This window comes from Amblyomma mixtum, chromosome 3, assembly GCF_055824585.1.
Source record: "Amblyomma mixtum isolate Tamu chromosome 3, ASM5582458v1, whole genome shotgun sequence".
NCBI classification, from domain to species: Eukaryota; Metazoa; Arthropoda; class Arachnida; order Ixodida; family Ixodidae; genus Amblyomma; species Amblyomma mixtum.
The window spans coordinates 288626730-288652153 of NC_143014.1; the positions used below are offsets into that span (position 1 = coordinate 288626730).

Consider the following 25424-nt stretch of genomic DNA (forward strand, 5'->3'; position numbering starts at 1 on the left):
ACGCGCGCCCCTTCCTTACACTGTATTGGGAGCTCGCGGCACGGCATGAAACTCCGATTTAGTAACCATACCTGCATGTTTATTTTGATAACTAGGAAAGAACGAGGGCACCATTTTTTTTTCATAAAGGAGTGCCGTGTTGGAAATCTTAGCGAGTCTAAGTAGGGGAACAATTCCCAGTTCACCCGCCGAGGTGGCTCAATTGTTATGGCGCTCAGCTGCTGACCCGAAAGATGAAGCATCTATCCCGGCCTCGGCAGTCGATTTTCAGTGGAGGCAAAATTCTAGAGGCCCATGTACTGTGCGATGTGAGTGCATGTTAAAGAACCCCAAGTGGTCAAAATTTCCAGAGCCTTCACTATTTCATCCCTCATAGCCTGGGTCACTTTGGGATGTTAGACCCTCCAAAATCATAAACCATAATTCCCAGTCCCACCTCGACGAAAACTGAGTTGAGGTCACATGAGGCTCACAAAAGCTGTAACAATCACTGCTTCATTGTTTTAACTGACTCAAAATTTTACATCAGCCACCCTCTAGAGCAGTCGCAGCTAAGGAACAAGAAGCTTTTATATCGCAGTTTCCGTACACTCCTCAAGTGACCTACAGGCATTTTGTACGTGGAATCCTTCAGCTGAAGTTGAAACCGACACAACATGAGGGGAAAAAATTCAGTTAATTCTACATGCCGATGCACGTTTACTATCTTGCATAGAGTGAAAAAAACACAATATAGAGCCTTTAATTCGTAATTTCCAAACAGCACTAAGGTTTATCTTGTAGCTTCATTTAGAAGTTCTTCATTTTAGATCCTTCATTTCAAAATTACAGCTAATTTGCTTACCAACGTCTGGTAATAGGGTAGCTGCATGATAAAACTTGCTACTGAACTACGCATAAATATATATTTTTTCACAACTGAACACTATTTTTCGTATCTAGGGAAATCTAGGGAATTTTTGGTTGCAAATCGGGGGATCCAAGAATGAGTAAACAAAAGGGCCTCGGGGCTTCCTTTGTATGTTTCGTTTTTTAAACGAAGATGCCAGAACGTCCCATTCAAAATGTCATGGTGTGCTCTGCCTGATTGTCATCGTTCTTATGCATGACCTGCCCCCGCAAGAAAGGAAGACGAAGATTATTGGTCTCGAAGCAATCCGTTGACCCATTCCTAAACCAACATGGGCATGGAGTATGCCCGAACGGAGGGTGCTGGACACGATGGGGATGGCTGCCTCATCGTGGTGTGCCATGCCGAAACCAACCACGAGCTGTACGTAGGCGGCAGGGAGCAGCAGCTGCTGGCAATGCCATATGCCGACGACCACCTCCAACCGATGGGGATGCAACACGGCTCCGTAACAGCCTGTGAGTGCAAAACCGACCTGTTTCAGCCGGTAGCACCCGTGGGTTCTTGCAGCTACTTGAAAAGCCAGGACGCACGCATGCCCGCCTCTCCTCTGTCGATGCTCAAGGCCCACCTTCGCCGACGTCGCAAAGCAGGTGAGTGACAACTACTATGTACCTTTGGCTCGCAAACTGTGCAAGCCCAGATTACATCTGCGAACCTATGCGAAAGGGGAAAGTCTATACGTAAGCAGAATAAAGCTACGGTGGTGCCTAGTGAATGGGAGATTGTAATACGCCTTGCTTCTTTAGCAGGCATTTTTTCTTTGACAGAAGAGGCATTGCCATGTAGTTTCAGATGGACAACAAGGAATATTTTCACACCCCCCCCCCCCCCCCCCCCACGCCCCGGTTAAGTTCTGTTCTAGTCTCTCTTAAGTCCCACACCACCTCATCGTGTCGCACCCTCCGGTGAGGCAGCCAGTGCAAGTTGCTTTGGAAAGGAAGGGACGGGGTGAAAGGAAATTAAATTGAAAAGCTGGAAGCTGTAGAGAAGAAAGGTAATCCATTATTTGGTAGCCCGAATATTGCTGGTGTTTCAGAGAGCACTTTAAAAACCTGGTAGCTACCAGCGGATGTTGCGTTTGCACTCAACTTTCTGCAAACCTCAGGCATTCAGCTTGTTTTGTGTGGAAACAACCACCGGCTTTCTTCGGGCTCTGTGGCATAGAAAATGGCTTTTTCTTCGTTTCCAAACTGATGACATGCCTTATCTGCAACTACGAAGTTGCCAATGATAGTAACGAGCAGACTGTGTGAATTAAACAGAAAAATTGAAAATGTTAGATCATTGGCCATCTAAATAGTATGACTTTTAAAGCAACTGATGTCTGGCCTGGCTCGCAGTTTTTTTTCCCCTTTTTTTTCTGTATTTTCTTAAGTGCTCGCTGAAACACCTGGTATAAAATGTGGGGATGAAATTTTTCGATATCATGGGCAACAGCCTGACTGCATCACTTATGTCATTAAGGCCATGATGACTTGATCCGTTAATGAAGTGCAAATAAAGATATTGGGTGTCCTCCATCACTGACTTTCCTTCATGAACATAACAGCTCTGTAGAGCAGTGCCATTTCAATTCATGAGAAGAGACACGCAATTCATCTTATTCACATTTCTGCCAGTTGATGAGGACAAAACACATCCAATTGAAAATCAGAATGCATTTACTAAACAGATTTAGCATGATGTCATCATACTAAGGCCAAGACAAATTGTAGCCAATTGCAGACTAACCCCGTGTACCACAGTGTGTCACCGCTCTTTGCCAGCCAGTATTGACACAAGGCACGCTGATTCCAGCCCCTGTGGTGCACAGTTGTGCGAAGGTGCCCTGGTTTTGCTTCATTGTATAGTTGAGCAAGTGCATTAAACGGTGGCCTGTAGTGGTTCGAGTGACCTCCTTGCATACGGGAGGTGCGAAGTTCGATCCCTAGTCCAGCAGGTTGCTCGCCGGTGATACAATGGGTACAAGCTTTCCCCTGGCCTGATCAGAGTAAAATTCTTGGGAAATGGGCCTCTAATCCACCTCAGTCAGGCGAAAATACCTAGTACCAATCCGCTCCTTGACCAAAGTTTCCCTTGCGCAATTAATATCTACCATCATCGTCATTTCTAAGCGAATGACTTCTTTAATTTAAGGAGCTCACCATGTAAGCTAAATAGAATGTTCACAAACTACTGCTCATTCAAGAGGACCATGATCCTTAATTTCCTTAATGATCCTTGAAACATTAATTTTGTCTGATTATTAGGGTTCGTAGAAGACCTCACATGGCAGAAATCAATTCCATGTCCTCCGCTGACGTCGCCGCTGATAGCACAACATAACAAAATAAATGATTTTAAAAATGCTAAGACATTTTCAAATGCAAGACATTTGAAGCCACGAAAATACGCCGAATTTGAATGGCTTTTGTGTGAGACCGTTAAGACGGCACATACCTGGGTACAATTCCCATTTGCCACGCACTCTCTATTTGTCACAGAGACGGGTATTAGCTAAAGGAGCAGTTGCTAATCTCAGCGTCAAGCAATCAATAATGGATCTTAGATGCTACTAGAGGGTTTAAGAGGCACCAATAGCCTTTTGTATCCTTTGGTTTTTTCGTGTTTCCTTTATATGCCCTTTATGTCGGTAGGGATATCGCTAGCTTTGTCCTACTTGTTACTTCTCTGCATTCTGTGCTATTTTTGAGCTGTCGCCTCACTTGATATGTATAAACCAGCTGAATTCCAAAGAACCATAGAATAATCAACGATCACTAATCACTGAAGTGGCCAATTCCTTGCGTCGACAGTTCTCGCGAGCATATACCTATACATGGTATGTAAGGTGAGGACGAAAATTGGCATAAATACGCAAGTTGCTATAATGAGACTGAATCAGTAATGTTGATGGTCGGTAGCTGCGAAGAATTACGTAAGTTCTGGTTATTTTTGGAAGCTGTTCCTAAGGATACTAAAGTAACTATTAAACAACTGAAAAATTGATGAAAGTTTCTGTTCTGAGCTATTAAGGCAAAAATAAACTGGAAATAAATGATAGCTTTATTCTCAGGTACAAGTGTACACGATGCAGAAACTGCAGAAAATTGTGGCTGCTCGGCGACTGATAGCGACTACAGCTGCAGAAATTGAGCGCAAGTGTCCGCGTTCGCAGTGAGAGCAGTGCATGGAGCTTGTCGTTCAAAAAGTAGTGTTGCGATCCTTTGGCATGTCGCGCTATTTCAATGGTGGGCAAGATGTATTTCCCCATTAAGACAACTCAGTCCCACAGAAACGGGCAGATAAAATTTTGTTTGTGGTTGCTATGAAGTATTTAATTTAATATTTATCTTTGAAAGGGTGGAAACTGTGCTACAGAAACTTGAAAGTAAAATACAATCTACAAGATGTGAAAATAATACAGCGTTATCAAGATACCCCCCTGCACGCATTAATTAGCATACATTAGAGACACCATTTCATGGTCAGTTTCACTACATCATCTGAGAACATTGCTTAAAATATGCGATGTCACATTAGCTGTAACAGATCCATTTCCAGGGCGTTGCATTTCTTTAGGGCTGAGGGTCTTTGTCCACTAATAATCGGCACTGCATCTAAATGTGACTTCATCTCAAAAACACAGGTTTCGAGTCACCTCAACCGCACTTCTCAAAGCTACACTGTGTTTGTACTTGCCCAGCCTAATTGCTATTTTTTTCCTGAATTCGTTCTGATGCTCAGGCACACCTGTTGAGGGTAGACGAATACAAAGAAGCCTTCTTCGGTACCTGTCTCTGTGTGCCTAAAGTTCAAGGCTTTACCGCACCCAACATACGCGTCCTTTATATACAGGGCCCTGTGGACACACAGAGAGAGGTGAGCCCCACGTGTGCCAGAGGAGGCCGGCTCCAGTGGATTCCACCCGCCGACAGGAGGTGCAGCGTCCGCAGAGCTCTGGCCCAGGTGCGACCCATGCTCTTTGAGGCACACAAAAATAGTACGCACAGACTTCCAGCCACTTCCAACGCTGGCATATTCGAGAGCACGTTGTCTACCCTGTTGACTTTCCTGGCTTGGTTGTCCCTACTGGCACTCTGGTTCTCGACTTATCAGGTATGTGTGTAAACCACTGGTCAGGCCGAGTTGCTTCACAAAGAGGTCCGGGCAACTCGGCTTGAGTGTTTTGCTCGAACGAGGCCTGGGGTGCAATTGAGGCCTGTTTTCACTCTTTGCATTCTCTTAAATAGACCACCTGAAATCATAATGTTATATTTTATTAGTTTATTTTTCGAAATGAGTCATATTCAGATGCCTAACTTAAACAGAATGAAGCCATATTTTTCACTTCGCCCAAAGATCTTGCCTCTGAAAATCTATCGAAATGAAATGGACCATATAAATAGTATTGCAACACATATCATGTAACAACTTCCAGTGTGTTGCTGCTGATAAACTTCTACGTTTTTACGATGACTGTCCAGGTAAATTTGCCTAAAAAAAAGTACTGATTTGTTGATATGCTTCCCAAATGCTCATTTTGAGCTGATGGTGTTGAAACAGAGCTCATTTGCGGCAGCTGATATAAGACTAGAAGTAGGTGATGCAGGCCACGAGGAGCCTCCATAGTAATATGTGAAGTGCACCAAGAGGAAGGTGCATTTTAGCTTTTCGGAGAATAGAGCGCATGGGATCACGGTAAATAGAAATTTCCTTGGGATGTAATGCAGTTACAGGGCGGCTAGGGGACAGGAACGGTATATATGCGCATTCTGTGGCTAGGCGTCACATATACCTAACACCGGAGGCGGCCAGGTGGTGCAGTATGTGCTCGTGTGAGAGGTCATAAGGCAGGGAGTTAATCTGTGCTTGTCTTATATCACCCAATTCACAATGACTGAGGTGTAGGAAGTGGAATGAAGCGGTGGGAGTTAAGTAGCCTTTTGAGCACCTCTCTTCTGTGGTTTAGGTGCATAGCTATGGTGTGGAAAGCGTAACCGGTCATTGGCTAGCGCATTAGGCAGCTGTGAAGCCTGCAGCTGGTTACTGAAGTCTTATAGTTTGTATTGCCCTGAAGAAAAGTCGAAAATACACAGTTAAGTGCAATCAAAACAGGCAAAATTAACGATTTTAGAGTATCATTTTCCACTTCACTTCAAACAGTTTTCGAGGTGTGCGCTGCTGTATGGGCTCAAGGTACTCAGAACATAAAAGAAGGCTGTGTTTCCTAGGCACTAACGCAAGAAAGGCAAAGCAAAAAGCTAAAACACGCTAGAGGAGACTTCCCGACACCACCCGATCCAAATGATTTTCAGTCGTAATTGAAGAGCATCGTGATATGCCCACATTCCCACCCCTCGGTGCCCCAGCAGTGCAGGTTTGGAAGGCGCCATAAAAATGACTGCGGTATGGGCTGCCGGCTACCCTGTTAAAATATGTTCTTTTCTTAGTCTTCATCACTTTAGCGCAGTTGAAACTGTGCACTCAAATGAACCATCGTGAGAAGTGTAAATTGATCCAAAAGCCCGCCTCACCTAGCAGAGGTTTTTTAGGCAGTTATATCTGCAGTGACGCAAAAGGGCATACAACTGACCAAGCAGTGCCAAAGGTGATGTGAGGTCAAGAGAGTACGAGATGCGTTCACATGACTAGATCATAGAACCCGGTGACGTCAGTTTTCTCCAGGCACCTCTACTGTTGACGAGGACTAGACACATCGAATTGGAAATCAGAATGCATTTCCTTAACATATTTAGTGTGATGTCATTATATGAAGGCCATGATAAATTGTAGCCACTTGTAGACTATCCTCGTGTATACCACATCAATTTGTCACCGCCCTGTGCCAGCCAGTATTGACACAACACACGCTGATTCCAGCGCCTATGGCACACGGTTGCGCAAAGGTGCCCTGGTTTTGCTTCAATATATAGTCAAGCAACTGCATTAAACTATGGCCTGCAGTGGTTTGAGTGACCTCCTCGCATACAGGAGGTGCGGAGTTCGATCCCTAGTGTTGCAGTGTGCTCACCGGTGATACAATGGGTACAAGCTTTCCCGTGGTCTCATCAGAGTAAAAATCGTGGGCAATGGGTCTCTAACCCACCTTGATTAGGCAAAAATACCTAGTGCCATGTGCTACTGACTCACTATTTGCCACAGTGAGAAACGGGTAGTAGAGAGCTAAAGGAGCAGTTGGTAATGTCAGCGTCAAGCACTCAATATTCGATGCTAGACGTTACTAGAAGGTTTAGGACGCAGCAATAGCCTTATGTATCAGCAGCGCGAACACAGTCAGGAGAAACATGCAGATAGGACACAGCGCTCAACTTCCAACTTTATTTCAAGAAACTGAAAGCCGCTCTTATATGCACACCAGGTCAAACGCCCACCATGGGCAGTAATCACGTTACAGTAAGAGCGCGCAAACGTACTGGGAATCATACGTTGTCCAGGGCATCTAAAGATAACGAGAGGAGCATCATTGCTAAAAGCACACTAGACAATGAATTCTATGTAATAAAAGACAAATTACATGTGAAAAAAGAATGAAAAAAAATAGGGTTAAATGTTTTAAAATGCCAAAAAAATATAAAAGATGAAAAAGAAACAGAGTTAAGGGCGCGATTTTGCTAGAAACGTGAGAAGGTGAGAAAACAGTAAAAAACAAAATGCAGTATAAAGATGAGTATAAGGATAAGGAAGAGCAACATGTGAGGTTTTCAGAAAGTGAGATAGATAGGGTGCTTACGCAACCTTCCGTAAGCCGTGAGATGTAGGCAGCTTCAACGATTTCCCATGTCAATGGATTTTATGTTCCTTCCGGATGGTTGCTTTCTTAAAATGAGGGATGCATTTCTTTTGTCTGTCACATCCCTGGCAGTGGGTGGGAAAATTTCTCAATGGCACCCCAGATAAATCATTCTTGTGTTCCATTAGACTTTCATTTAATCATTTTCCTGTTTGGCCTATGTGCGCCTTTCCGCAGGTTAAAGAATGGAATATACAACGCCCTCCTCAAAAGGCACAAAACGGTCGCGATGCCTGACTGCACAGCTACTGTTACTTTTTTATTTTGGTTAACTTTGTTGCACAGGCTCGACAGGTGCAGCGGGGCTGAAAAGACTACATCTACGGCAGCTTTTCTGCCAATTTTCTTCAGATTATGTGATATTTTGTGCAGGTGCGGCAAAACAGCAACCCTTTTGTTCCACGGTTGCGTTATCTCTGGGGCTTCACTTTCATGCTTCACACATTTCAGGACTTTTTTTTTGCTACAGATGAAAGGAGAGATTGTGGGTACCCTGACTGCATCAGCCTCAACACTTGGTTTGGAAAATTGTCCGAAAAATTGTGTTCACAAGATTTTGTGAGAGCGTTCTTAAGAGTTGGTTTTACAATGTTCCCTTTTACCAGTTTTGTGTCGGCTGAATTGTAGGACAGGATGGGCTTATTGGCACTTGGTTCAAACAACCAGCACACGTGGTTCTGTCCGAGAAAAACCTTCAACTGTAGGCATAGAATTTTGTTCAGGTAATTCATAGGTAACTTCAAGAGGTGATATAGTATTTGGAAGAACGTGGAGAACTTGAGTTGCTTCTGTTTGAAATGCATCAGTGTCGCAATTTAAGAGAACCAAGAAGTCGTCTACGAACCGGAAAATTCTGAGAATGCTTGAATTCTCCATCTGGTCCCTCAAGGATATGTCGTGCATAGCCAGAAAAATGTCGTTCAAAATGGGGGCAGTGCATGAGCCTGTACATGAGCCTTGCTTTTGAATGAATCTCGAACCATTCAACTCACTTACTGTCTATTTTAGGTAAACGCCTAGCAACTCAATGAGGCTGTCAGCATATACGCCACGCTCATTTCGGAAGGCCACCAAACCGTGTCTATTGATGATGTCATGAACGCATTCTATGAGGGCATCCGGGGGAAAGGAATAAAACAGGTGTTTTGTATAAATGGAGAAGCCATTGAACGTCTTTCTTCTGTTCTCATGCAAGAACCTGAAAACTTCTTCAGTGTTTACTACAGGAAAGGAGCCAATGACTGAACACCGCTTGTCAGCCTGAAAGAAACTTGCCAGCTTCTTTCTGCCGGGCCAACTTTTCAGACACAATCACACGCAAAGGATATCCAGTCTTGTGCGTTTACTCAGTAAAAGCATTTCCAGACAGGCAGTCTTTTTTGCTTGTATTGTATGTGACAGGTTCTCCGAATTCAGCGCTTGGCATAGCTTCTTTGCATTACATCTTAGATTTGATTCGGACGTCCTGGTTTTACAGAATTTATTTGAACTGATTCCGTGGCTGTTGACATGAAAATGCGTTTCGGGAGGACGGCCTTAATGAAACTAAATCAGTAATGCCGCTGGGGCGAGGCAAGAAACTTGCCTGACCATGGTCAACATTTCCGGTACTGTCCTCCTAGACTCCACAGCGAACTTGGGTCCAAGACTAAGGAAACGCTGGACCTCCTCTGGGACACTCCTGACACCTCCCACGAGGTGGACGGGATCTCCACTCTTTTTCTTCTTTGGCGGCACTTTGTCATCCGGTTGGCTTGCGCCACAGCCTCATGCCATTTCCTTGTTCCTGTTGGCATTGGCAGTGATGCGAACACCCTTGGCTGCAGATGTTCCCTATGGAGGCTCGCCTGGTGCTGCCATTCAGCCCGTTCACGCACTCTGACAGTCATGTTACCTTGGTTATTCCCCACGATGGGCATTTGACATGGTGTGTATATAAGTGCGAGTTTCAGTTTCTTCAAATAAAGTTGGAAGTTCAGGGCTCTGTACTATTGGCATCTTTTTCCTGATTGTGTTCACACTGCTGATATATATCGATGGCATCCGGCCAGCCCAGCAGATCATGTTAAATCAATAGCCATTTTTATCTTTTTTTGTTTTTTTTTTGTTTTCCTTCATATGACCTTCATGTCGGTAGAGATATTGTTAGCATTGTGCTGCTTCTTCACAGCGTTTTGCGTTATTTTAGGTTCGTTTGGTTTATGGGGTTTTAACATCCCAAAGCTACTGAGGCTATGAGAGACACCGTAGTGAAGGGTTCTGGAAATTTCGACCACCCGGGGTTCTTTAGCGTGCACTGACATAGCACAGCACACGAGTATCTAGAATTTTGCCTCAGTCGAAATTCGACCGCCGTGGCCGGGATCGAACCCGCATCTTTGGGGTCAGCAGCTGAGCTGAGGTACCAACCGGCTCAGTTCCAAAGAACCATGGAATAATCAATGATCACTGATTACTGTAGCGGCCACTTCCTTGTGTCTACAATTCTAACGTGTATACCTATATAAGGCATGTAAGGCGAGAGCGAAAATTACCAAAGATGCTCAAACTGCCTTAATGAAACTGAATCAGTAATGCTGATGGTCAGTAGATGCGAAGAGGTTCATAACTTCTGCTTATTTCTTGAAACCTGTTTTTACGATACAAAAGTAACTTTAAAATAGCTGGAGAATCGATAAAAGTGTGAGTTTTAGAGCTGAAATAAATTACACTTTTATTCTAAGTTACAAGTGTACACGATGCAAGAACAGCAGAAAGTTGTGGCCACTCGCAAAAACTGATAGCGACTACAGCTGTTGAAACTTGACCGCAAGTGTCCGCGATCGCAGTAAGAGCCATGCACGAAGCTGGGCGCTAAAAAACTCATGCCATGGCCCTTCGGCATGTCGCAGTATTTCAGTGATGGGCAAGAAGCATTTCCACATTCAGACAACTCAGTCCCACAGAAATGGGCTTAAAAATTTTTCTCTGTGGTTGCAGTGAAGGTTTTAATTTAATATCCAGGTTTTGAAGGGGTGGTAATTGTGCTGAAGAAACTCAAAAGTGAAATACAGTCAGTAAGATGTGAAAATAATCCAGTGTTATCAAGGTAACCCCCCTGCACACGTTAATTAGCATCCATTAGAGGCTCCAAAGCATGGTTAGTTTGGCTACAGCACCTGAGATCATTGACAAAAATAAACGACGTCGCATTTCTGTAGGACCGAGGGTATTTTTTCACTCATAGTCGGCACTGCATCTAAATGTGACTTCATCTCAAAAGGACAGGTTTCGAGTCACCTCAACCGCACTTCTTAAAGCTACACTGTGTTTGCACTTGTCCAGTCTCATCGGTGTTTTTTTTTCCTGAATTCATTCTGATGCTCAGGTGCACCTCTTGAGGGTAGACGACTACGAAGCAGCCTCCTTCGGTGCCTGTCACTGTGTGCCTAAAGTTCAAAGCTTTACCGCACCCAACACACGTGCCCTTTATGTACAGGGCCCCAGGGACACACAGAGCGAGGTGAGCCCCACGTGTTGGAGGAGGCAGGCTCCAGTGGCTCCCGCCCACCGACAGGAGGTGCAGCATCTGCAGAGCTCTGGCCCAGGTACGATCCACGCTCTTCAAGGCAGACAGAGACACTACGCACCCTCTGCCTGCCACTTCCAAAGCTGGCATATTCGAGAGCACGTTGTCTACCCTGTTGACTTTCCTGGCTTGCTCATCCCTACCACCACTCTGGTTTTCAACTTATCAGGAATGTGTGTAAACCACTGGTCACATATCATGCATCAGCTTCTAATGTGTTGCTGCTGATAAACTTCCAGGTTTTTTACAATTGCTGTCAAAGTAAATTTAGCTCATCAAAAAAAATTCATTTCTTGATATGCTTCACAAATGCTCATTTTGGGCTGATGGTGTTGAAGCCTAGAGCTCGTTTACGGCAGCTGATAAAAGAGAGAGGAAGCAGCCTTTATTGTGCGTTTCACTTCTGGGTTGCTTTTGAATGTTAGTTGGTTGATGCTGCAGTTTGGCACCGCGTGATGGTTGCCCTACAGGTAGGTGATGTATGGCTCGAGGAGTGTCCATAGTTATGGGCAAACTGCACCTTTAGGAGGGGGAATTATAGCTTTTCGGAAAATACAGCACGTGGGATTACGGTGGGTAGGAATTTCTTTGGGATGTAATGCAGTTACAGGGGGGGCTAAGGAATTTCCTTGGGATGTAATGCAGTTACAGGGCAGCTAGTGGACAGGAACGGTGTGTATGCCCATTCTGTGGCTAGGCATCACATACCTAACACCGGAGGTGGCCAGGTGGTGCAGTATGTGCTTGTGTGAAAGGTCATAAGGCAGGGAGTTAATCTGTGGTTGCCTTACATCACCCAGTTCGCGATGACTGAGGTGTGGGAAAGGGGAAGAATGAAGCGTTGGGATTTAAGTAGCCTTTTGAGCATCTCTCTTCTGTGGTTTAGATGCATGGCTATGACGTGTAAAGCGTAACCAGTCATTGGCTAGCACGTTGGGCAGCTGTGAAGCCTGCAGTTGGTTACTGAAGTCTTAGAGTTTGTATTGCCTTGAAGGAAAGTTGAAAGTACACAGTTAAGTGCAATCAAAACAGACAAAATTAACGATTTTAGAGCATCATTTTCCTTTTTGCTTAAACATTCTGCGAGGTGAGTGCTGTACGAGCTCAAGGTACTCAGAAGATGAAAAAATGCTTTTCTCTGAGGGCACTAATGCAATAAACAGCAAGCAAAAGCTAACACACCCAAGAAGAAATTTTCTGACACCACCTGCACTCAAATTATTTTAGGCCGGGATCGGAGAGCATCGCAATATGCGCTCGTTCCCGTCCCTCGGTGCCCATGCAATGCGGGTTGGGAAGACGCCAGAAAAATGGTGGACTATCATCTCAAGGTGTGTTCTTTCCTGAGTCTTCGTCACTTTAGCGCAGTCTAAATTCAGCCCTCAAATGAACCAACTACTGGGGGAAGTCGTATTGATCCAGAAGCCCGTCGCACCTAACAGAGGTTTATCATAATGTTTTACCAGCAGTGATGCAAAAGAGCATACAACTGATTTAGCAATGCCAATGATGAGGATGTGAGGGCGAGAGTGTGCTAGATGTGTTTGCGTAACCTGACCATAAGGCTCAGTGACGTCATTTTTCTCCAGGAACGCCTCGCCCTTCACTTCTTACTGCTTGCACATAGCTTAAAATCTTCCTCTGTAAAAATTTCTTAGTGTCTCTTTCAGCTAACCCAGCAACTGGTCGCTTAAAAAAAGTGGCTGATTATTAGGGTTTTGATCAATTCCTGAGGCTTAAATATGACGCGTCTGAAGGAAGCTTTTTACTTCTTTACAGCCCGTTCTGCCTGGAAAATTGATGCACATTGATGCCTGTTAGGCTATTACGGTTGCACTTTGGCTTGTTTTCTGTACTGATATTCGGACTGGTTGGTATGAATGTCAGTGATAAAATGTAGACTACCACCTATAACTCATGGCTCATGTTTAGTGCATGAGCTTGATCCAAGTAGACTCTTGGCAGTCTCTGAATAAGTTTTCTACAGCCTTAACAAATTTTTTGCTGTGTACCTGACGTCTTAGTGAAAAGAAGTGACATATCATGTAATTCAAATTTTGGTCGAGACAAAATTACATGGCTTGCACCAATCAAAGCACAGGCATTTTTCTTGGTCTTGAATAATCATCAAGCATGGTTCGTGAACTCTACGTTGAGCCGCCACCTTGAAAGGGTGAATGAACAACGTCAAGTCAGGTAGTTGAGGGGATTCATTCAAGTTCACTTTTGCTTGAAATAGGCCAAAGAAGTCATGTTTGTTTTCTGTGCCGCTTCGAGTTTCCCTTTTTCTCGGCAAACTGAGTGTTAGTTGGTATCCATGGGTAGTGAGGGAGTTCAAATGAAGAAGTGGATTGTGATAAGTAAAGAGCCTAAGATAATGTTTAATTTAAACATCCATGAGATATCAATTTTACAATGAGACATCTGCGAGACAGATTGATACCTGTGACGATTGCGACACTTCATGCCTCGCCAGCAATGCGTATGAGAAAGAAGTTATGCGTGCTTCACAGAAGAAACTTCTGCAGAGATCGTTTAGTGAAGAAATATTGCCGACGGTGAGTTATTTCCTTACAAATAATGACCTAAAAATACACCTGCTGCTTCAAAAAAACTCACTTTAGTCTTTAACGAGGGGCACTACGAACGTTTGAGAGATCGTATTAGGTTTCGTTGATTTATCTTTAAAAGGCATAGGCGAGAGCAGCTGCCTCTGCTGTTCACTTCAGCAAGTTTCACCATTTGCCCAGCGTTCCTTGTTTTAAAGGGTCAGTCTACTCACCGAGATGAGTGTATAAATAATGGCATATTCTGGTAGTTGGCACCCGATAACATCAATAACGAGGGAACTGCTCCTGGTTTAGGCAGGAATTTATATTTTATTTCGGCATTAAAAGTCGCGTAAAAATGCATGGTGACAACCCCAAACGTTCATTTTGTTCAAGCAGGTGGTAGCCTTTTTTTTTTAGAAGCATAAGTGAATATACTACGTACCGTTAGTATGCCCCAATGTCACAGAAACGTACGTTTTGTTCTAGTAAACTGTAGAAGGCATACCGCTCGCTTTTTCTGTAACTCATATGATTATTTCTTGTTATACGTACGCTAAACGCAGGCACATTCCCACTTTTAGTTCAGCGTATGCTAGCAGAGACGCAAAAATAAACTCAGCCTATAGTGGCCCCATCTGGTTGTCAGGACGGGAAACATTGCTGTAAACAAACCGACTCACCACTCAAGCCTAGAAGCGGCAGAATCGTCACTATAATTATTAAAATAAAGCAAATTTAGCACTTATATGTTTTCTTATAGGCTAGATGACACGAAGCGAAAGACCGGCGCCCCATTTATGACCAGTAAAAGCATTGAAAAAGGCAGCAACAACAAGAATTCAGTCCGAAGCGAGAGGTCCAGCTTCGACGGGCGCCGCCATGTTTGTCGCCGCGCGGCAGAAATATAGATGGTTGCCAGATGAGACTACCATCTCATACAGATGTGTTCCCACATCAATAAATTCTGTTTTAAAATGTTCTACCGCACTTCTTGGCACCACACCTGGCTAAACGGTAATTTGAGTAAAGAGCTATCGGTTGCCGCAAAGAAAATATGGCCGATAAAATTCAGTAGACTGACCCTTTAAAGATGTTTCTTCTTGTCTGCTTCACAATCATCCGTCGTCAGCAGTGCACCTGGAAAGACTTTCTCACGATGACTTGTATGTTCTCAAATGCAGCTCAAGCAATTCGCAAAGCCTCGAGCACTTGCACATGCTTTTTGACGGAAATAATTTTATTGCCACTATACACTCTTTTTTGTGGTAACAAAATTTTTTTTAGGCTATAACTTGTGGGGTTTAAATTGGGGGAGATAAACACGTTCTCCCCGCTTAACCGCGGCTGACATAGTTCAAAGCCGCGCAGACCCCACCCCGTGGTCGCGAACGCTACCGAGCGCACGCTGACCACGGCGGGCCTTGCTCTGCGGGAACAAAGGAGCGACACACTGGCTGACACAAACAAGGCATTTATTGCTATAACAACAATAACGCCAGCTTGCAACAAAATACACTGAGGAATCTAGGATGTCCGACTCACCAGCACGGCTACGAGCGAACGTTTGCCCACGCTAGGGCAAAGGGAATAACTCCGAGGCCGGACGGGACGAGCTGAGGGGAACACGTTTCCACACGAGGTCGCCCACCGACGAAGAGCGAAGCTTTGCGCGTGAACGTCCAACACGCTTCCCGGGCCCAGGGAGAAGAGAGCCAGCTATCCATCGCGCGCGCGCAGCAAAACGCCATCCGTGGCGCTGGTGTCGCTGCGACGCGAGCGCCCTCCCTTGTTAGTTAAAAGTAACCGAACCGAGAGGAGTGCTTTTCGGGGGCAGCTAACAACAGTGGGGTGCAATGCGGGAAAGTGAACGCAGGGGACGAAGGCGTCCCCACAAACTATAACGCTAGACCACATGAAGCACGCGTGCACAGCCACAAAACTGAGCTAGGAAAATGTCCTAGCTGTGAAAATTCCGCTCCAACACTATCGAGTTACACTCAAGGCTTTGAAGAGGTACAGCTGCAACAGAAAAAGAACGGCACAAGTGAATCACGACCGGAACGAAAAAATTGCGGCACGCGGCGCTATTGTAGCCGTGTGCGCATATAGTGAGAGTGCCTTGCACATTCCACTTTCCAAAGTGGGGGTGGCCGACAGAAAGCAGCCCATCCTAAAGCTTCCATTTTAAATGATAGCTTGTGCGCTGCTTATCGGTAAAATCAAGCGCCAATGTTGGTGTGCACATGACTCCATTTCTTTATTTTTTTTAGCTGTCATTGTGAGCAGCGGTATTTTCTTTATCGAAGTTTTCCCTCAAAGTCATTATTTGCTGGACAATAGACTGTCAATGGCTGTCAGCGCTAGCGAAGATAAATGGCATCTTACATGAACTTGCGCATTCCAGACATGAATTTACTTTTGGCAACAAATGAACGCAGCAGTTTCAACTCGCAATTTTCTCTTTATTGACAAATTTCCAAATTTCCTTTATTGACAAATTTGGCGAGCACGCAATGTCGTGGAGGCTGGTGGAGCATTTGCCCGTCACTAATCCACTAGCTTGGAAGAGCTTCTCATAATTTGACAGTTGTCAATTCATTTTACACCTTTTTTATTTTCATGCTATGCTAAAATGTCGAGGAAATTGGTCAATAAAGAGAAAATTGCGAGTTTAAACTGCTGCGTTCATTTGTTGCCAAAAACTAAACTCATGTCTGGAAAGTGCAAGTTCATGTATGATGTCATTTATCTTCGCTAGTGCTGACAGCCATTGACAGTCTATTGTCCAGCAAACAATGACTTTGAGGGAAAACTTCGATAAAAAAATACCGCTGCTCACAACGCCAGCAAAAATAAAGAAATGGAGTCATGTGCACACCAACGTTGGCGCTTAATTCTACCGATAAGCAGCGCACAAGCTATCATTTAAAATGGAAGCTTTCAGATGGGCTGCTTTCTGTCAGCCACCCCCATTTGGAAAGTGGAATGTGCCAGGCACTCTGGCTATCCACGCATACAGCTGCAACAGCACCGCGTCTCAATTTTTCTGCGCCGGTCATGAGTCACTTGTGCTAATCTTTTTTCGTTGCAGCTGTACAGCAAACTGAGTGAGTGTCAGTATCCTAAGCAATCATTTTCGAGTCAGGAAAATTTCATTCAGATAGAAGCCTCGAAATGTGACTCAAGGATAGCGGATCCCTCTTAACGGTGCGAAAAAGTTTCAATGACGCATGATGAAAGCAAATCTATGCGTGTTTTCTGGTACTGTTGCATGTAGTTAGTCCGTAAAAATACTGCCAGTCAGGGTTAAGAATTTTGCCTGGGGAAGACCAGCCTGGAGAAGTAAAGTGCCCTCAAAGTGTAGGTGAGGTAATTGTGCAGATGTTTGTCATGAACGGTGTCTAGGCAGTGCTTACAACTTACTAGCTAGTTACTAGGCAGTGAAAACGTTCTGCAAATGGAAACTCGACGTCACCTGACTGAGTGACATCCTGCGATAAAGAATACGACTGGCTCATATTTATTGTTCTTAGAACGTATCATATCACCCTCAAAGCTCATGCCACATCCTACACTTCATGGCATGACATTAGCCATGTTAACTTCTTGGTCAGTAGAAGAAGGGGGCACAGACGCATTTGACAGTTTGCCCGCCTTTGCGTTGCAAAGCCCTTCTCTCCATTTTCCACTATGAACATATGAGCTTGCATTCACCTTTCACGAGGATATGCCTCAGTGGTGAGTGAGTGAACATCAATTTTTGCTGACAACGTGCAATGCCTGCCTAGTTTACCGCGCATATTGTCGCATTTGCCACTGTCCGCACATTGACACTTGACCACAAAGTGTCAGAACGGTTCCTGTCGCTTGCGGAGTGAAATGCATTCTGGACCATTACTGCAGGTAGAGACCATTGAGGACATCCGTGCAGCTGTGGATCCAGGACCCTCTGCAGGAGCCGGAAGACACAATGGACTCGGGCGCCAAAATGTGGCATTAGATTGCTCGTCACCAGTTCCTCGGCTCCTTAGAATGCATGAGTTCCACCATGCAGCGGAGTGTGTGCCGCTTGAGGTGGATAAAATGGCAGGTGAGTGAAACAGCTGGTATGCCATGGCTTTTTTTAGTAAAGAACAGAGGTAGTCAACAGAGGAGGAAATTCTTTTTCTCCTTCGCTGCTGTTGCTTCTACAGTTAACAGTTTGCAAACCTTTGTCCCCCCATTTCATCGCGCAAAACTATATAGCAGCTAGCACCAATAGCCACTCTTCTCAAAAGGAGCAACAACTGAGGTAACACGAAGGGTGTGGGTAGGTGGTCATGGTTTAGGTCAGCCAGAAGCATGCACCGCGTGGTCCAGGCTGACCTTCACCGCATGTTCTTATGGATGAAGAACATCCGACAGTTACCAGGCTCACTATTTTGCCCTGGAGGAAAGGTAAATTATTTCTCTAGAGAGCATTTCAAGAGGCATCCTGCCCGTCCCTTCTTCGACAAAATTTTGAGGCACGTGGACAAATGCTTCCCAGCTTATCAGCTATTCGGGGCTACTGTTGCTGCAGTCAATAACAATTTGTAAACCAATCAAGGGCTCTCAGGTTGACACATGCAAAGGTGTTCATTTCCCTAGCTTAACACATTTTCTTGGCTCTCAAACAGTTCCGAGACGGCTGCTTTCACGCACACTGGAAGTTCAGCGCTTCAATGCCTACGGTTACAGTGTTGTGAGCGGAAGGGTTGACTGTTGGTTTGAACTTTGATGATATCTTTTCAAATGAGAGGAGTTTTGAAACTTCCACTGCTAGTGAGGCACAGCCAGCCTGTAGTTGCTGCATGTGGTCTAGTGTGTTCTTGGGAGTCTGGTGGCTGCCTTTCTTACAGCTCTCGCTGAAAATGTTGCAAGGTCACAGTTTTATCTACCATTATTATTCTCACCAGCGCATGCCTCTTCAGAGCACGCCGGCCTCCACATTATTCTGCAGCAGTGTCGTAGCGTACTACTCTTGGCGTCCTAAAAAACTACTTTAACAAAAAGGCATTCGCTTGTTAATCATATGATGTGAGTTACGTTGAGTAGAATGGCATTCTCAGGAGTAGTCATCGTGATCATAGCAGGTATAACGGGTCACTGCTGGAAATAGATCGAACTAGAATGTCTAGTTCCAGGCCATTACCACAAAAAATGAGTTGAGTTTATTTAAGGAAACTGGTAATTGCTGCCATGAAGCCCGAAGGGCTGTTATATCCGCAGCCCAGCTTCAGATAGAGGCCATGTATAGCTTATTCAGCTGCCCTATGTGTTTTATGATTTTTTGTATGGATTTCTTGACACTTCAAGTTACACAGCTGTTATCCCTGCGTCTCACTTGCAAATGCGGGAAGTACTGGAGGTCCTCATCTGTGTTCTTGAAGTCAAAATGTCTGAAAATTCTTCAAGTATTCTCTCCTCTTCTGATCTGGTCATGTTTGGTTAAACAGTACCATACGGCTGTTGTTTAGAAGTTCAGCCTTTCTAGAGGCCGCTTTTTTTTGTTTTGGATCAGCACAGCAGAAATATGTGCAGGAAAGTACACGTCATTATTGAAAATCATTGCGCTGAGGTTAGCACCATGGCGAAAATTCACCAGTTCGTTTTACGCAAGGCATGGGTTGTTTGCAAGACATCAGAATATAAGCTTTGACTGCTGATGGAACAACTAATGTGATATCTGCTCGCAGGGAGTGCCTGGGACAGTGCACCTTCCCTGCGCACACTGCTAGCTTGCAACCTCTTCCTGGATGACAGCAGATTCTGCCCGGGGACTTCTTGCGTCACCAGCACGTGCCACCACAAGTAGGGAGGGGAACTTGAAAGGACGCCCTGTTCCAACGTGTGCACACAAGAAGTCGCCCGGAGGGCTGTTTTCAGGGCGTCATCGAGGAACATGGAGCAGCTGCGAACTAATTGTGTAGAATTTTGGGCGTTCTGCATTTTAATTTAGTAGTATGACGATCTCACGCCTATGAACGTGCAATCTAGTTATCATTTTTGTGTATAAATATGTACGATATTGGAAAAATTGGCGTTTTTTCTCTTGCAGCCATGGAGTCTTCTTTTACACATATTATCACATTACATTTAATAACGGCAGTGAAATGTAATCCGGAGCCCTTCACTACGGCGTCCCTCATAGCCTGAGTCGCTTTGAGACTTTAAACCCCAATAAACCAAACATAAACTAACGATAACAGCAGTGATGCTGTACTGAAAAGTGAAAATCGCTCGGTCTCAGAAGCTGCGCACCTGGCAGCGTAGTTGGCCAGTTGGCTGCTAGCCCATTTTTACTAGGAGGGTTTAAGTTCTGCTGGACGGAGTCTCGTATTAGGTCATTGGTTTTCCCACCATCACAAGACTGCAGTCAAGTGAAGGATCTGGCTGATAATTAGTTCCATCGCACTACGTACGCATGCGTTTGAGAGCAGACTAGAGCTTACATATTCCTTGATCAGAAATTCCCTGTCGAAAAATATGGGAGACTTATGCCCAAAACAACAAAATATTCTGCAGTCCTGTCCTAAGGAGTATTTTTTTTTTACACTGCAAATTCGTCTTTTGTCACAACAGACTGCGTTGATACTTCAAGGGTCTCCAAGTACTAGAGAACATTTTGCTGTTACTAGAAAGTTGCGTCCCAAGATAGTATACAAAATTTGTTGTGACGACCGGAAATTTTTCATTCTGCTTGTTGTTAGGGCTATCCTTTTAAAAGGAAGATATCCCTTGCCTTCTTGGAGAAGGCTGGGTTGGTTTATGAGGACATGCCCGTGATGGACAAAATGCGCACCCGCGCTGGAACCCCACACCGCTCTGCTCAATTTACGACACGTCCTAGGGCTGAGTCGAACTCGTGAGTGACATGTTTGCCATCCTGGAGCGCTGCCGCTGCCCTTGACAGCATATTCTAGAAAGGAATTTTTCGTTGCTACATACCAATGTCGCACCGCATTTCGAGCAACAATGGTGGAATAATCTCATCGACGTCTGCAGGTTTTCCCACTGAATTTAATCCTAGTGCCGGAGGAAATAACCTAAGCGCTGGCTGGTATAATCTGCATTCAATGTAATGCATACACGATGCATAGAAATGCATACATGATGATGATGATGACGGGTACCACCCTAGTTACCCTAGTGGTGTCCTCTACAACTTTTACACTCTTGTGGTCTTGGCTTGGCTACTGTCTCGCTTTCTGGGCAGAGTGACTTGGTCATGTCAGCGTGGCTAGCTGATCGTTAACTTGCATTAACCGGGTAGGTTCATCAATTATGCTGAAATGCAGTGCATTAGGTGGTATCCGTTGTGTGCTTTGGCAGCTCTTTGTGGACGCAACATCTGCAATACTTTTCGAATAGAAGCTGGGCTAACTGGTGACCCAGCACTCACTCACGGAATTCTTGGCTAACGCCCGAATGTGCGGATGCGCTCGTACCCTTCGCGGAAAGATTGAAGCGCCCTTCTACGTCGCATTCCAATAGCAGGTGATTCTGGTTGATTCATAGTGGACTGACCTACAGCGTTTGCTGAAATAATAATAAATATTGGTTGCGCAAATGTGTGTCCCCTCTTTGTTGTCACAGTGGGTGTAACTGCAGTTAAGGACTGATAGTACAGCACCCGAAGCTAAATGTCTGTTACAAGCGAGATTCAGCACCAAAATTCCGGGATAACTTGCTTCTTTACAACTGGTTGTCTTCTATATCTGGTGTCTGTTACAAAAGAGATCCAATTAAGGACACATATGGGCCAGCCAAGCTTGTGGGTGCATAGTATCTCTTATACCCGATTGTCTGTTACATCCGTGCCTCTTATAACGGGGTTCAACTGTACTATGAGAACGGAGCAAGGCACAGACATGTGCACTCATTAGTAGAATTCTCTAAACTTTCGTTTGGAAGAAAGTGATTTGTTTTCGCAGGGACATAAACATTGCTAAAAATACAGAACACAAGAGAGTTTCAAAAGCAGACTGCAAGTTTTGCGCCTCCATTGAGTGTGCCGCATTGTCGTCTGCATTTGCACAGTGGAGTTGAGCCAGATGGTGGTGGTGCGCAATGGTATACTATAAGCAAGTGGTTGTTTGCATTTATTGTCATTCATCTGGCATGGATATTAACGCTCAGTATTTTCTTCCATGGAAGACGATGAGCCGTGCTCTCACTTCCTAATTGGACACGGAAAACTGGGACCGCCGTTCGATCCTCCAGATGCACTAAGAAACAACAGCAAAGTCTCCGAAGTAGAATTCGCGATGTGTTGAGGCGTGGAAGAGATGTGGAGAAAAAGGCAGACACGCTGGGTATCAATTTAAAGACAAAGATCTATTGCAGCCGTCGATAAAGAGGAGTTGAAGAAAGGTGAAACTTCGAAGAGATTCAGAAATGAGGTTGTAGCCGCTCTAAAACTTATTGTGGACAACGACCCTGCTTTCTTGATAAAGCAAATAAAGCATGCGCACTGCTGCTGTATAAAGTTGGGAACTCGGACACCAACTGACTGCAACAGAGATGACATGAAACGCAGCCGCAAAGCATGCACGCAATGGCTGCAGTGTTGCCGTTTGTGCAGGTTTTAGGTAGAGGAGGCTAACTGTATATATTGTGTTCGAGGAGCTTCGGCTGCGTGGCTAAGGGACAGCCTGCGGTGCAGACGATGACTGGCACCAAAGGAGCAACCCTTAACATTATCACCTGCGTGTCAGCAAATGGTGTCATACATTGGACGGCTGTCTACAAGGGGGTAGTGTTCAATTAATTTTTGAGCGCCATATCAGCCCGTGTCCAAAATGAATAACCTGGTTCAGAAGCATTTTTTTTTATTGTTGACAATGCTCCCGCTCACAGCCTTGCGGAACAGGGAAGTCTGACCAGTCAGATGCTCTCGATCAAGTGGCTGCTTCCTTACAGCCCATTTGTTTAACCCTAGAGAGGAAGTGCTTTCGGAGTGCTTTTAAGCAAGATGATGACACATGTGCTGTGTGTGGAGATCTGTAGAAACAATTGAACACCTCATACTCAAATGTGATGGTATCCATCCGGATGTCGATGCAGGCACAGTCACTCTTCCTGAGGCCCTAGGGTTTAAAGATAACAATGGTCATGTAAATAAATCTGCAGTGGAAGTTAGCAAAAAGCGATTGGAGGATTGGTGGCTGTAAAGCAGAGAGGTGACATCAGGTTAGAAGTGTAGGAAACCGTAGTGAAAGAAGATCGCGAATCTTAATGAATTAACGGCGCAGTTGAACAAAAATATAGAAAAAAAAGCTGAGCATGGTGGCAAGCGCCACCACCCAGTTTCAAAGGGGGCGCAGCTATCCATCCGTCCGTCCATCCATCCGTCCATCCATCCGTCCGTCCGTCCATCCATCCATACATCCATCCACCCGTCCGTCCGTCTGTCCACGGGAAGTAGGAATGTTCAGTGCTTTCTATGATCTTCTAAGGCCGTCTGAAATAGTTTGTGCGTGCGGAAAGCATGTTATAGGTCAGACATAGCATTTTGTAGGTCACATTTAGTAGCGAGGCGGAATAGCCTACGAAGATAATCCACACGTTCGCGCAGAATCACTCGGGACTCTCTAGCTTTCTCAAAAGTACAAGTTAAAAAATATCCCTTTGAGTTACGCTTTGTTCGCTAATGCCAGCCAGCAGATGGCGCTATAGTTGCTGATGCCCAAGAACAGGGAGAAAGGAAAACAAACAGAACAGGCTGTTACATCACATTTTTTGAAGCCGGACTTGAAAGTACCCTTTCCCTCCCCCCATTCCTATTTGGCCGCTGTTTCAGTGCCCTTGCGCATGCGCAGCAGACAATCCAGGGGACGACACCACGGCACCCAACGTTACTATTGGCTGCGCCGTCGGCCGAATACTCCCAGTAGTCCTTGCGAAAGCACGTTGCTTTTGGCACAATATTTGGCGTGCAACTTCGAAAGCGAAGGCCTCTTCTGAGCTTTCCTTCCTTCCTGTCCAGTAAAGATGAGCTTGAGGCTTTCAGGCCTTATGCCTCGTATAGCTGCCTCGCGGACCGTCTCTACGAGAGACATGGAACGTGACCCGACGTGGGCACCATATTTTGCTGAGACAATCCAGTTAGCTACAGCTGGGCCCATATTTTCTAAAGATTCATTTTCTTTCCATATAATTTGGCCTTCTTATTTTAATTTCGCAGGTTTTCTCAGAGCGTCAATGTCAGTTTACCAATATCCCTCAAGAGAAAAGTATATAACATCTGTATATTACCGGTACCCACCCATGGGACAGAAACATGGAGGCTAACGAAAAGGGTCCCTCTTAAGTAAAAGACAGCGAAGTGAGCTATTGAAAGAAAAATGATAGGTGTAACGTTGAGGGGCAGGAAGAGGGCAGAGTGGATCAATGATAAAACGTGGGTTAATGGCATCTTAGCGGAAATCAAGAGTAAGAAATGGGCTTGGGCAGGGCATGTAATGCGAAGGAAAGATAACCAATGACCATTAGGGTAACAGACTGGATTCCAAGGGAAGGGAGGTGTAGCAGGAGGCGAGTGCGAATAAGAAGTTTGCGGGGATAGGTGGCCGCAGCAGGACATTGTTTATTAGAGAGGTATGGGAAAGGTCTTTGTCCTGCAGTGGGCGTGATCAGGCTGATGAATATGATTAATTTTCCCTTAACGTCAGTAGCGACGAAAGCAGCAGGCGGTGACGAAGCACTCACAGACACGGCCGGTCTAGTCGCGACGCCATCGCTGTAGCCATCACCTTACTGCGTCTGCATCTAGCCTGAACATGTCACAGGGACTATGCTACGACAATCGGTCACACAAGCACCGCTCAGTTTCTTTTCCTAGACGAAATTAAGCAGCCACGAAGCTCGTCATGCATGTCTAACACTACGTCGCGTGCTTTATTATTCATCAGTATCGGCACCGGTTCGCAACTGCGACACTAGCGTGAGGGGCGTTTGTGCGAGTGGCACCACGGGCGTGTTCGTTACGGGACTAGCGTGACGTCATCCCACGCAGCCTGCAAACGAGAACGGAAATTAATCGCTTCAATACCCAGCCCCTAATTGTCATTCCACGAGACAAGCTGCGGTTCCAATTGTCCTAATCCAGTAAAGAACGGATTATGCTTAATCCCCTACAGAGACCCGTAATTGCGGGGCAGCCTAATGTCTTTACCTTTTCGCTCTCAATGACTGCATCTTCCTCTGCGACTGCAGTGTGACCGAGCTGCTGAGATGAAGAAATTACGTTGAAGGTTGCGGAGTCCCTCATTCGCTGCACAAAGACTAAGATACTGCGCACTTAAAAATTATCTGTAAGGTATTAAATGAAGTGTGCACTAACAGTGGCTCTTGCGTTTTGTGCCTTCAGGGTCTTCGGGTGGGTCCCTACCGGATGCCTGCGCAATGCGTGCAGGCCATCAAAGACATCATTCTAGGCTGAAACGACAGGATTGACACTATAGAAATAGTGATGAACCAGAATCGAGGAATGAAAGAAAAGATAGAAAGCAGCCACAGAAGAAGGGTCAAGAGTGTACCGTATTTTCTCACATGTTATCTTCGTGCCTTCGCCGT

General features: G+C 45.1%; 1 protein-coding gene across 1 annotated transcript; it reads left to right on the forward strand.

The window, feature by feature from the left end:
• Positions 1 to 1181: 1181 nt before the first annotated feature.
• Positions 1182 to 19904, forward strand: LOC149355111 (uncharacterized). The gene is made up of 7 exons (XM_089576066.1): positions 1182 to 1368; positions 1433 to 1503; positions 4751 to 5011; positions 11185 to 11293; positions 12502 to 12605; positions 17730 to 17916; positions 19544 to 19904. Exons 1-7 carry the CDS (start codon positions 1182 to 1184, stop codon positions 19660 to 19662), a joined length of 1038 nt encoding a protein of 345 aa, XP_089432192.1. The 3' UTR covers positions 19663 to 19904.
• Positions 19905 to 25424: the final 5520 nt, after the last annotated feature.

What these genes read in the sequence shown, in the direction of transcription:
- LOC149355111 (XM_089576066.1), top strand. Translation starts at nt 1,182, where the DNA reads ATGGGCATGGAGTATGCCCGAACGGAGGGTGCTGGACACGATGGGGAT. An exon ending in TCGCCGACGTCGCAAAGCAG is followed by an intron (nt 1,504 to 4,750) that starts GTGAGTGACAAC and finishes CTTTATATACAG; the next exon opens with GGCCCTGTGGACACACAGAG. An exon ending in TCTGCAGAGCTCTGGCCCAG is followed by an intron (nt 11,294 to 12,501) that starts GTACGATCCACG and finishes AAATTATTTTAG; the next exon opens with GCCGGGATCGGAGAGCATCG.